The sequence below is a fragment of the Ambystoma mexicanum genome, chromosome 7q (genome assembly GCF_040938575.1).
Source record: "Ambystoma mexicanum isolate Mex_15411 chromosome 7q, UKY_AmexF1_1, whole genome shotgun sequence".
Taxonomy (NCBI): domain Eukaryota; kingdom Metazoa; phylum Chordata; class Amphibia; order Caudata; family Ambystomatidae; genus Ambystoma; species Ambystoma mexicanum.
Window position 1 is genome coordinate 18,288,084 of NC_090941.1, and position 12,343 is coordinate 18,300,426.

Here is a 12,343-nt window from a genome sequence, read left to right on the forward strand (position 1 = left end):
CATAGACATGACTCCTGCCTTGTAAAATTGTGCAAAAGGCAGAAACGGCATCTAAATGTGCACATCTATGGTGCAAACATCCAGATGGCTTTCGAAAAATTTTTCGCATAATTTTTTGGTGTAATTGAAGGGGAAGTGTGTATTTTACCACATGCGAAAAAAAGATTTGCGAATCGGACTCTAGATGTCTATTTCCATTAATTAATTTGCCTTATCAAATTTTTACTACTAGACTCCCTACATCAGAAACTTAAATGCGGCTGTGGCTGTGTGCCTTGTAACTCAGTGCACATAACAGCACTAAGTTGCAGCCATAGAAAGGATATGAAGTTGGATCTAAATAGGCTTCAGAATTAGAACTCTTGCAGCTATGAACCTTTTGGTTTTCAGTTAGTGGCAGGAAATTCTGGGCTGGTGGCCGTTGGATAAGGCATGGGTCGTGGGCAGGATAGCTCAGGGGCAATGCGTTTGATGTAGAAGAAAGACAATGCAGGCAACAAAGGTTTGAAACCCGATCCCGTGCTTAGAAACCACTAGCTGGAATTCAGCGCATTATAAAAAAAACAATTATAATAATTATACGATATGGGTTATGGAAGGTAATAGCTGGTGCATATGGAGAGAGATCAAATATGCGGATATGGGTGTACAAGAACTGCCAGATATGTACAGGAGGCATCACGAAGCACTGCAAAATGTGTGGGGGGGGTCTGGGGTGGAGGTTGTACACAATTCTGGATGGAGAAATTAAACAGCAGGGAGAGAAGACGCTGAAAAGTGGCAACGTTGCAGTTTAGAAGAGGAGGTGTTATTACATGTAAGAGTGAACTATTGGATAGGAGTCAGGGGCCATGAGAGAGGGAAGTGACGTGGGAGACAAAGTGAAGAAAGTGCAATATCAGTAATCTGCCTAGTGATGAACTATTAAATGGGGAAGAAACACGATCAAATTGACCAACAGGGGAGGTTGGCTGCCTCTTGTTTTCAGGGGCTGCAAGAGTTTATGCAGCGCAAATAAAAATCATTCAAAAATGTTTTTTCCAATCTGAATATATAGGGCCAGATTCCCCCCAAAAATGCTGTCTCGAGTGATGAAATGCACCAGCTCATTTCATTGCTGGTGCCAAAAAAAAGGAGCAGGACAGTTCAATTGAACCTGAACGTACGCATCTCAGATGCCCTTTCTCACCTTTTTGCACATATCAGGGTGCGTGTAAGAGCTAATTTGCATACCCACAACGCATTGTTCATTGGCTCTAAACTGGAGATGCTCTTCCAGGGATGGCTACTGGGTGGTTCTTTGACATGTGTGTCTTTGCTGAAATGACCTAGTGTGCTGTGACATTTCACGTAGAACGGGTTGTCCATGTTCTTTTAGCCCACCCTAACATTGAAGGTGTTTTATACACACACACACACACACACAATCGCCCAAAGTTTGTGTAACTAGAATGGGCATCTTCATTTCCAGCGTTCTTCTTTATAGCCTTTAACAGTCATGGAAGTAACACAGGGAGGGCCCTAAATCGTATAAGGCTGCATCTGAGCCCCCTCCTGTATTTGGTTAAATCTGTTTCATCCAACCAACTCTAATTGACATAGTTGAGCATTAGTTTATGCCAGAAGAGTCATTTTCACATACATGTTTTATTTCATTCCTCCACATAGGCTTTCCGAGCTGAAATTGCACCTCTTAAAGAGAATGTAGACCATGTCAATGACCTTGCTCACCAGTTTCCAACCTCAGATATCCAGCTTTCACCCTACAATCTCAACTGCCTGGAAGACCTGAACGCCAGGTGGAAACTACTGCAGGTAAATCCGTCTGCATGGGTGCAGTGCTCTTAATCAAATGCATTTCGTCGCGCAGCCAATTCTTTCGACACTAACAGCGCTATACCTCCTGGCAATGCAGAGCTAATGTGTGTCTGGCACGCACCCGCTTCTAACACGTAGCTTCTTATTGCTCTGAATATATCGCCTCAGGGTGGGACTTGTGAAAGATGATAATGCTTTTTGTTCTCATTTTCTGAAATATAACTCGAACATCAAAACGTTTACATTCTAGAGAAGGCCAGTCAGCCAAGGCGCAGAACGAGCACAATAATGGACGTTTCCTCATGAGTCTTTTTCCCTAAAGCGAAAGTGCTTTTTCCCCGAAATAAGATGTTTTGTGGTGAAATCATAAGTTAAAGGAAATGCCAAGCATGACATGAAGTACAATGTTCATATTTTCTGAAGATATTAGACACAGAAGCAGAACAATCTGAATTGTGGTAATTATTTAGGCTGTAGAAAGACTTACTTGGTTGTTAATTGGGTGTGTTTAGTAAACAGTTGCCACAAGTGCAACGCGTGTAAATGATTTGACAATGTTGCTGTGGCCCGGAAGTAGGTGTGAGGACGGTGGAGAGATGTACATAACCGGGGGTGATATCTACCTACAGAGCAGCTCATGGCAAGACAGAAGAATTGAAAAGCAGTGGTTACACGGAACAACATGTGAGGAAGCTTACATAGCAGAGGCTTAACATGTAAAGAAACAATCACGGTGTGAGCCAGGATGAAGTTCTAACCTCAGAGAGAAGTGTGCCACTGCCGTGTCGAGGTTGCAGCGCGGCGGGCGCTGTTTCAGTGACCATATCACATGTGCGTCTGGGCAAAGGGGAACGACACTGCTACCAAGACAGAGATCAAGGTGGGCCTGATTATGGGCTTGGCGGTACTTCCTCTGAAAATACTGCCAACGGTAGGTAACACTGTTATTAAATGCAGTAAGCATGCAATCATTGTAAGAGTCCACCTATTTCTGAATAATGTAGACCCAGAAGCTATTCCGCATTCTGGAGTCCCAGAGGACTCCATGGAGATTTCATACAATTGCATGCAAAAATGACTGCATGCAATAATGCTTTTCTGTCGCAGTAATTGCCATTACACAAAATCAGGTGGAGTAAAATTTAAATTTGGTGGAATGGCAAATGTCCCAGTATTCTAAAATACCAGATGTTTTACAACTACTTTTAACCAGACCCAGGGTGTGGTTGCTTTAATCTGTGACAATAAAAGGAACAAGCAAGGGGGGCGTGGCTTGACGCCGACGAAGATGGCGGCGTGACCCGGCAGCTCCGTCCCACTATTAACTAAATAAGGCATTTCCCACTATTTTTTTTCCCCCGTTACTCACCTTTTTCTTCCCGCGCCGTGGTCTGGACCTCTTCTACGAACCGCTGAATGAAACTCAGCGCAGCTCCACGTTCGCCCGCGCCGGCTCACCAGCTCCAGCGGACATGCTCCGGGGACCGCCGCGGCCGCCTTCCGCATTCCGATCACTGTGAAGTAAGTGTCGGCGTCACGCGTTACGTGACACGCCGGCTGCGGCCTGGTCCGCCCTCTTTCACTTCCCCGCCTCACGACTGCTGCCTCTGGTGTCGGCGTGCGACTGCTCCATAAATAAAGCATTCACTGAGGAAAAAAAAAAAAAGAAAAAAAAAAAAAAGGATTAAGAAGCCCCGTTCAGCTTCATAAAACACCACACGCCACAAGACACCGTAACGACTCTAAATATATCCAATATCTCTGCCCTACCCTTCCATACAGGGAAGAATTTGAACTATTACATGATCTCTGGTGACTTTTGGGACTAGATAAAGAGTGGAAAAATAAAATAAACAAATTAAGAAAACAACAGTAAAGAAACATAGAAAGGAATACTGTTTTCTTGCACAAGATCTCCTTCATAAGTTACCACTCATGTGACACTACCCTTTCTATTTGTTGCTAGATTTTGGATCTGATAGAAAGCACACAAAGGAGAACCAAGCATTCCATTTGCAGTAACAGGTATGAAACTGGGTATAACCACAACTCATAATTGAATTGACTGTTACTGGATACCCATATTAATTGGAAGCCTCCTACCACCATAAGGTTCTTACCACCCTCAACTCACACCTAAGTTTACGCCTTATTATTCAACAGTGCTCCTTTTAACCTCCTCTATCAGGAGTTGCACCACCTAAATAATATGGACGTAATAATTGTAAACTTTGGTACATAGAACCCTACGAAGTTGCTATTTAAAGACTCTATACATTCGTGCTTACCTCTACAAGCCCTTCTCAAATTATCTTCTATTTGCAACGGAACCTACTATTGCTCTACATACAACAACTTTCTGCAATTCTTTACTTTGCATCATTAATATTGCTAACCAAGCTCCTTTCAACTGCTCATATATCCATATTTTGCCGCCAATATCATGGCGGCCAACAAAAAAAATAATACCTCAACAACCAAAGATCCCAATGCTATCACCACCAATCTCAAGAGACCCAAAAGTGACTCACCTCCTCCGTTGGGCATCTCGGACCCTGCTTTGGAGGCCATTTTGGCAGAGATTAGATCACTCAAACCCTTCATAGAGACTACAAATTTAAAATTACAACAGTTGGACGACAGATGGAGAGGTTTTGAGAATAGAATGGACGAGGTAGAGAGGCGAGTGGGTCTAGTAGAAGAAACTACATCTAAAGTAACGCAACTGGAAAATACAATAAAAGAACTTCAAAAACACAATGAAGATTTGGAAAATCGCAGCAGACGTAATAACCTCCGTATCTCAGGGCTGCCAGAGGGATCAGAGGGAACTAATACCATTGTCTTTTTGCAATCATTTTTAACAGAGCTGCTTCACTTACCTCCTGATCTAACACTCAATATTCAACGCGCTCATAGAGTTGGTCAACTAACTACTTCCACCTCTTCTCGACCTTCGTCCAGAACAATGATCTTTTATCTTCTGGAATACTCCCAACTTCAGCTCATCATATCTGCAGCAAAGGAACGTAAATCCCTTATATGGAATGGCTCTAAGATTTTCATTTCACAGGATGTCGCTAAAAGTACGGCTCAGCGCAGGAAAGTTTTCTTATCCTTTCGCCCAGCCTTGAAACAGCTTAATATACGTTACGGGCTATACCACCCTTGTTCTTTCAAAATCACATGTGAAGGCCGTACCAGAATGTTTGAAGAACCAGCAGACCTAAAAGCATTTATACGATCCATCAAAACCGATAACATGGACACTACCTCGCCTGCAAGTACCTCCACCTCTTTCGTTACATAAACGTTTTACTCCCTTTCTCTCCCCACTATTACAAATTTAATGCCATGAATAACTCCTATATATATGATGTGGGACGGGTGGCCTCGTGACGTCCATCTTCCATCCAGAGTCGCTCTACCTCCCTTTTGACGACTCAGCGGGTGTCACCCTTCCCTACTTATTGAAACTCCCCTAGCCTCCCTTTTTTTCCAGTCGGATCTGTGTTCTATTCCATATCTCCAAGCCATTAGGCAACCGTTTATGATCAGACACCCCAACCCTCATCCTATTACCTCATGTGTTTTCCTATTGTGTCCTTTTTTCACTAATTGGTATTCAAAATATTGTTCTTTGGCACTCATTATTTGCATCTATGTGGTTCATAAATGCTGTTTCCGACACTGTTTTAGAGCACCTACCATTTGCGTGTATATGGTCTTATATTATCGCAATGCTATCATAACATTTAAACTGTTTTATGATTTTTAAATGTGTAACATGGAACATCAAAGGTTGTAAAAATCCTATCAAAAGGTGTAAGGTCATCTCGCATCTTAACAAACTAAACCCCTCCATTGCTTGTATACAGGAAACGCATTTATCTGTCAAAGAAACATTGAAGCTGAAGTCCCGTTGGATCAAAGAAATCATTTCTAGTCCTGCAGTCTCTAAAAAAAATGGGGTAGCCATCTTAATCAGTAAGAAACTATCATACAGAGTTCTCGACCAAGGTGCGGACACAGATGGTAGATGGGTTTGGGCTAAACTAAATATAAATTCTACTGATGTTACCATTCTGAACATTTATGGCCCCACCAACCCAGATCCCAAGTTCTGGACCACCATCAAACAAATGATACTTCAAAAAAACTTTACAAATTTAATTATGTGTGGGGATATGAATCAAGTCTTTGATCCTTTTCTGGATAGAAAATCTAGCTGCTTGTTCAAAAATAACAAAACACACAAATCCTTTTCAAGATGCTTAGCCGAAACTGGTCTTATTGATACATGGAGAATATCTCACCCTACCCAACTTGACTACACTTTTCACTCTTCCCCACATAATACTCTCTCTCGTCTTGACTATATTTTTTCCACTAAAAACCTTACAGGTACCATTATAGATTCCAAAATAGAAAATATCATTATTTCTGATCATGCCCCTGTCTGTACCTCTTTCTGTCTTTCTGATGTTCGGAAACTGTCATCTCGCTGGAAGCTTAATAATTTTCTTTTACAAGACCCTCAATTCATCCTATCCGTAGAGTCTTTTGTTCAACAATTCTATACGGATAATCAAGACAGTGACACTTCGGTAGTGAATAATTGGGATGCCTTTAAAGCTGCCCTGAGAGGTCACATCATGGCTTACTCTGGAAAAATGAAAGCCCTACGCAAAAAACACTTAGATGACCTTTACTCTCAGCTAACTACAGCCGAACAACACTACTACCGTGTTTCCAACCCTACCAACCTCCACAAAGTACTAACTTTACGCTTCTCAATTAATAAGGAGATTACAAATCTTGCTGCAGGGACAATCCTTAAATACAAAACGAAAATATATCAAACATCCAACAAAGCTGGAAAAGCACTGGCCTCTTACTTAAAAACCAAAAAGGAACAATTTTTCATATCCCACATCAAAGACTCTTCAGGCAAAGTGCATCACCATCCCAAAGATATACTAAATTGTTTTAAAGATTTCTATACCAACCTATACACTCCCGAAAACTCCATTCCCCATAATAACATCACGTCCTTTTTTGATAATATTAATAGATCCTCCTACCCTCAAGCTGATCTATCCTCTTTAGATTCTGTAATTACTCTTCCAGAGATTTCAAAAGCAATCAAAGGATTGGGTAAAAGCAAGGCTCCAGGCCCAGATGGTCTTTCCACAGAATTCTATGACAGGTTAGCTCAATCTCTCATACCCAAGCTTCTAAATCTATTTTCTTACTTTATATCCCAAGAAGCATCCTCAGGTTCCTTCTCGGAAGCCTTACTTATTCTATTCCCCAAAACCGATAAGGACCCGTCATTACCGAGTAATTATCGGCCCATCTCTCTAATAAACGTAGAAAGTAAAATCTTTGCAAAAATTTTAGCCAACAGGATTGAATCCTCCCTTCCTTCTCTTGTCAAACCTGAACAAGTCGGCTATGTTAAAGGGCGCAACATCTCTTCCAATGCCAGACTCCTTCTAAATGCTATCCACTTATCCAATAAAAATAAAAAAGATAAACAGGGCGCAGCGGTTATAGCACTAGATGCAGAAAAAGCCTTTGACCGAGTCAGCTGGGACTTCATGTTTCAATCCCTCCGCTGGCACGGTTGCAGTGACAAGTTCATCTCTCTAGTCAGTTTACTTTACTCATCCCCGAAATCTTCTATATGTATTAATGGTCTTACCTCCCCATTTTTTTCCCTTAGCAGAGGCACTAGACAAGGTTGCCCCCTCTCCCCTATTCTATACATCCTCTCCTTAGAACCGTTACTAGAACTAATCAGATCCAATAAAAATATTCCAGGTATAGTAAGTGGCACATCCCATATCAAAATAGCTGCTTACGCTGATGACATCCTTATTCTTATCAAAAACCCCAAAACACACCTCCCACATTTACTTGAAGTACTATCCCAATTTAGCTCAGTTTCAGGGTACAAACTTAACAAAGATAAGTCAGAAATTATGCCCCTCAATCCCTACTGCTTTAAACATGACATAGACCCCTTTGGTTTTAAATGGTGCAGTTCCTCTATTAAATACCTAGGCCTTAGTTTTGCTCCTACCATCCAAGACACCATAAAACAGAATACTCAATCATTACTAGATAGACTTAGAGAACTAACATCCAGATGGTCCCCCTTATATCTGTCTTGGTGGGGCCGATTAGATACGATCAAGATGATGTTATCACCAATTATTTTGTATTATCTTCAACTCTTATGTGTTCCTATATCTCCTTCCTTTTATAAATCAATTTACTCTATCCTACTAAATTTTCTATGGGGGGAGGGCAAAAGCAAAAGAATAGCCTTAATCAAATTGAAGGCACCATATGACAAAGGAGGTGTCAGGTTCCCTGATTTCAAAGCATACCACACTGCCTTTCTTTTAAAGCAAGCTAGATATTGGTTTGCCTGCCCCATAACGTCAGACATAGCCACATGGTGTACCATAGAGAAGCAGTTAATGTATCCTGTAGAAATCACCGACCTCATTTATATATTTAAGCACTCCTCACTGGCTATATCAGAACCCATTAGAGCAACAATGTCAGCCCTCCAACTTTTTTTATTCACACAGACAAACTCCCCAAAAAAATGCCTCTCTCCTTACCTATGGCATAACAATAAGATACTGATTAAGAATAAAACCCTGAATAGAAAATCCTGGAAGAAAAAGGGTATTAGATTTATACAACAAATCATACATAAATCATCTATTCTCTCCTTTCAGCAGCTTAAAAATCAATTCTCAATCCCTAACACAGATTACAACTTCTATAATGAATTAGTTAATTCATGCTTTGATGCTCTCCACAGCTCCTCCAATGATATTCTGACTCCTGATGCCTCAAGATTGCTACATTTTACTATGCCCACTGACACAAAAGCTTCAAAATTCTACAACATTCTAATATCATCCCTGAAGTTGTGCTCGATACGGCACAAATGGGAAGATGACTTTGGACACATCTTAAACGAACACACATGGTCTAAGCTCTTCTCTAGAATCAAATATATCTCAACATCAGCAAATAACTCCCAACATTTTTTCTTCTTTATACACAGAGCTTTCGTCACACCAACCAAACCATTTCTATCCAATATCAATAAAAATAATAATTGTTGGACATGTGGAGTCACTCCTGCATCGTATGAGCATATGTTCTTCTCATGTCCCTATACCCTTAAGTTCTGGCAACAAGTGTGGAAATACCTTCACTCCATTTTTTTGACTGATATACCACTTTCATTTGTGAATATTGTTTTAGGTAGTCTTGCTATCACCACCCACTTGCCCTCCGGTGCATCCAAGCTCTATGATCTTTTTATTTGTTTGGCTAGGAAGTGCATAACCGCCAATTGGAAAGATTCTCGTTCCTTATCTATAAGAAGCTGGTGGAACAATATATGTCTCACGCAAAAAATGGAAATGTGCATGGCAAACCATCTCAATTCTATACCCAAATTTAATGCTAAATGGTCATTTTTCATTCGCTATCTGAATCACTTTAATGTAACCACACACGGAATGTGACATCCTCAAATATCTCATACTCATTTGATGCCCCCATGATTTTTCTATGCTAATATTGATCCGATCACTCAACTGTATATTTATTGCAATATATGCCAAGGTGCCTCTCTTCATTGATATCTACCTCCCCTCTTTCCCCCCCCTCACATCTCGTGTTTGTTATTGTTAGTCTTGTGTTTGTCTTCCCCCACGTAAGACATAATAATGCAGAAATCGTTCTATAATAAGTTTAGCACAATTCTGTGCTATGGTTGTTTCGTGTATGTTTTCAATTGCATTGACACTTTTGTTCCTCATATGTTGAACTCTTAATTATACACAGTGTACTAAATTACTTGTTCCCTCAGAACACTTTCTTTTATCATTGTTTAATCTACACTATTGTTAAGGATTCACTGCATTATGTTTATGAAGTTATGACTTTATGATTGTAATATACCATAATAAACAAAAAAATTATTAAAATAAAAAAAAAAAAAAGGAACAAGCAAGGAAAATGTTGTATAATACCGAAGGATTCCTAACACCCTGGACTAATCGTAGAGCCTCACAGAAATGGTCGATCTCTGCTTTGGCATTGGGTAAGTGTTGTGGCCAACATAGAAAAAGCATACTCAGGATACTTGGAATAAGGGGCTTTATTGCCAACAGGTACCCAACATATGTCACAGTTGCCTCAATGTGCTCTGTACTTGGCTTACTTGGTGATGCAGAGAATGGGGTGAGGGATGACCTGCAGTGAATGCTGTGGTCCGATGTTCAGGAGGAGTGCCTCGCCTGAGCTGCAGTGGCATCTGTCCACCGCCCATGCTCAGAGTCGCATTTCTCAAGCCGTGCTCTGCCTCCCGGGTCCCCGTCATCTCACAAGAGGTCAGGGGCAACTTCTCACAAGCTTGTAATCCCTACATAACTCCTTTTGTTGAGCAACTAGGAGTCACTCCATCACATAGTCTGCAAAATGTCCAGGTCTTTACCTTTCTCTTTGCTGGCGATTTCCTTCTAACTCACCACTATGTGGTGAGCTTTCCATCTCTGCTGCTCTCTCCCACTGTACTTCACACCTCTTTGGACTGTTCTCTTCTCGTGCTTGGGTACCTTCTGACTGTGCAATCTCCTGTTTTGGCTGCACTTGAGTCCCTCTCAACACTATCATGTTCCTGCATCAGAGGACTCTGCAACTCTATTGTTTTCATTTTGTATAGTGCTACCCGTTCCAGGTTCCATCTCCTCCCATCTTGGGTGCGCGCATGATTGGTCCCTTGCTGACATACTCTCAATGGTCTACTAAAATTGGACTCCGTCACTGGGTCTCTATGTGACAGTTTTATTTTGAGGAGGTCACCTTCTTGGATGGTACTTTGATGAGGAGCTCTCCTCCTGTCATTCCACAGTTTCGTGCAATATATTCTTCTTCTTAATTGACAGGCTAATTCCGCCATGTCCACGGTGTCATCTTCCCTTATTTTTGACAGCCATGGAGGGACCAAGGTGGGCACTGCTCTGCGTCCTCTAAGGAGGTGGAACAGTGATATATGTGTGGTCCCATTAAGGGTCAGATGATGGGCTGCCACAGACTCCGTAACTGTGTTATGAGGGTCTAGTCTTGCTGCTGTGGCTAGTTGCTTAGCACCTCTGATGAACCTGTTGGTGCATTCTACCTGGCCATCCGCCTGAGGATGATGCAGGGCCGCCTTTATCTGGTGGATATTATTGTCCTTCAGAAACGTTTCCATCTCGCTTGAGACAAGTTGGACCCCATTATCTGTGACTAGTTCTTTTGGCAACCCTTCTCATTGGAAGATATTTTTGTGGAAGCAGATAACGGTGGGTGTAGTGATGTCCGGGACAAACTCTACCTCCCCCCACCTTCAATAAGTAGTCTACCAGCACAATCATGTGCTGGTGTTCTGGTTTCATTAAGTCTAATGGGCCTATGAAATCCACACCCAGTTTTTTCCACACCCCTTCTGGTACCTCCGTGGAGTTTGTTTATTTATTTATAATACACGCCAGACCCGAGGGTATCAGGGCGCAGGTGCATGCATTTCAGCTTGTTACAGGGTTACATGGTTACACATCAATAGAAAGAGTACAATAGTAAGATAAATATATACAACAGGCAGAGTGGAGCTTGCCTGACCTTAATTCTTTTGTCACTGTTGAGGCATTCATTACATCTTTCTGTCATTGATCTTATGTCCTGGTCCATGCCAGGCCACCAATAGGATTCTCTCAAGGGCCACCTCATCATGTTGCTCCCCAGGTGTCCTGCGTGAGCCCTGCGCATGATGTTTCTTCTCAGTGTTACTGTTGGGATGGCTTGAGCACCCCTCATTATAATGCCATTTTGTTTGAAGATCTCGTCAGCCACTTTTCAGTATCATCGCAGGTCTTCGGGGACTGCCTTCTAAGCCCGTCAGCCCTTCCTGACCCATTCTGTGATATGTTTTGTCTTGGTATATTTAGCGGCTTCTTCTTTCCATTGATTCTCACTCATCTCAAGGAACTCTTTGCTCCTGAGATCACACAACAATGCTACCACACATTCATCATTGAGGAAGCTGGTCGCTGTATCTCTTTGTTCGGGCATCCTGGACATGCAGCCGGCCTGACTTTTTTTCCAACCCGCGATATGCACTATCTCATAAGTATATTGTTGCTATTTTGCTGCGATGTGGGCCAGGCGGTGAGTGGATGTTCGGGTACATTCTGGACTCAGCATGTGCACCAGATGCTTGTGGTCCGTTACTAATTCAAATCTTGTGCCCAACACATAAATTCGAAAATACTGCAGCGCCCAGGCACACGCCAGCATTTCCTTCTCAATGTTAGTGTATTTCCTGTCTGCCTGTGAGAGTGCTTTTGATGTGAAAGACACTATGTTCTCCTCCTCGCCTTTCCTCTGGGTTAACGTTGCCCCTAATCCCTATGAACTGGCGTCCGTGGTGATCACAGTTTTCCAC

The 12,343-nt window shown here is 41.9% G+C and overlaps 1 protein-coding gene across 11 annotated transcripts in view; it reads left to right on the top strand.

Annotated features, from left to right (window-relative positions):
* The window catches only part of DMD (dystrophin), a 7,616,828-nt gene that overhangs the window by 6,277,222 nt on the left and 1,327,263 nt on the right, over positions 1 to 12,343 (top strand). For 10 of the 11 annotated variants that reach the window (XM_069639082.1, XM_069639084.1, XM_069639079.1 and 7 more), the window contains one exon: positions 1,669 to 1,815. The exons of the other annotated variant lie outside the window; for it this stretch is intronic. In XM_069639082.1, coding sequence (XP_069495183.1) covers positions 1,669 to 1,815 — 147 coding nt within the window. The remainder of the gene's footprint in view (positions 1 to 1,668; positions 1,816 to 12,343) is intronic. 11 annotated transcript variants of the gene reach the window in all.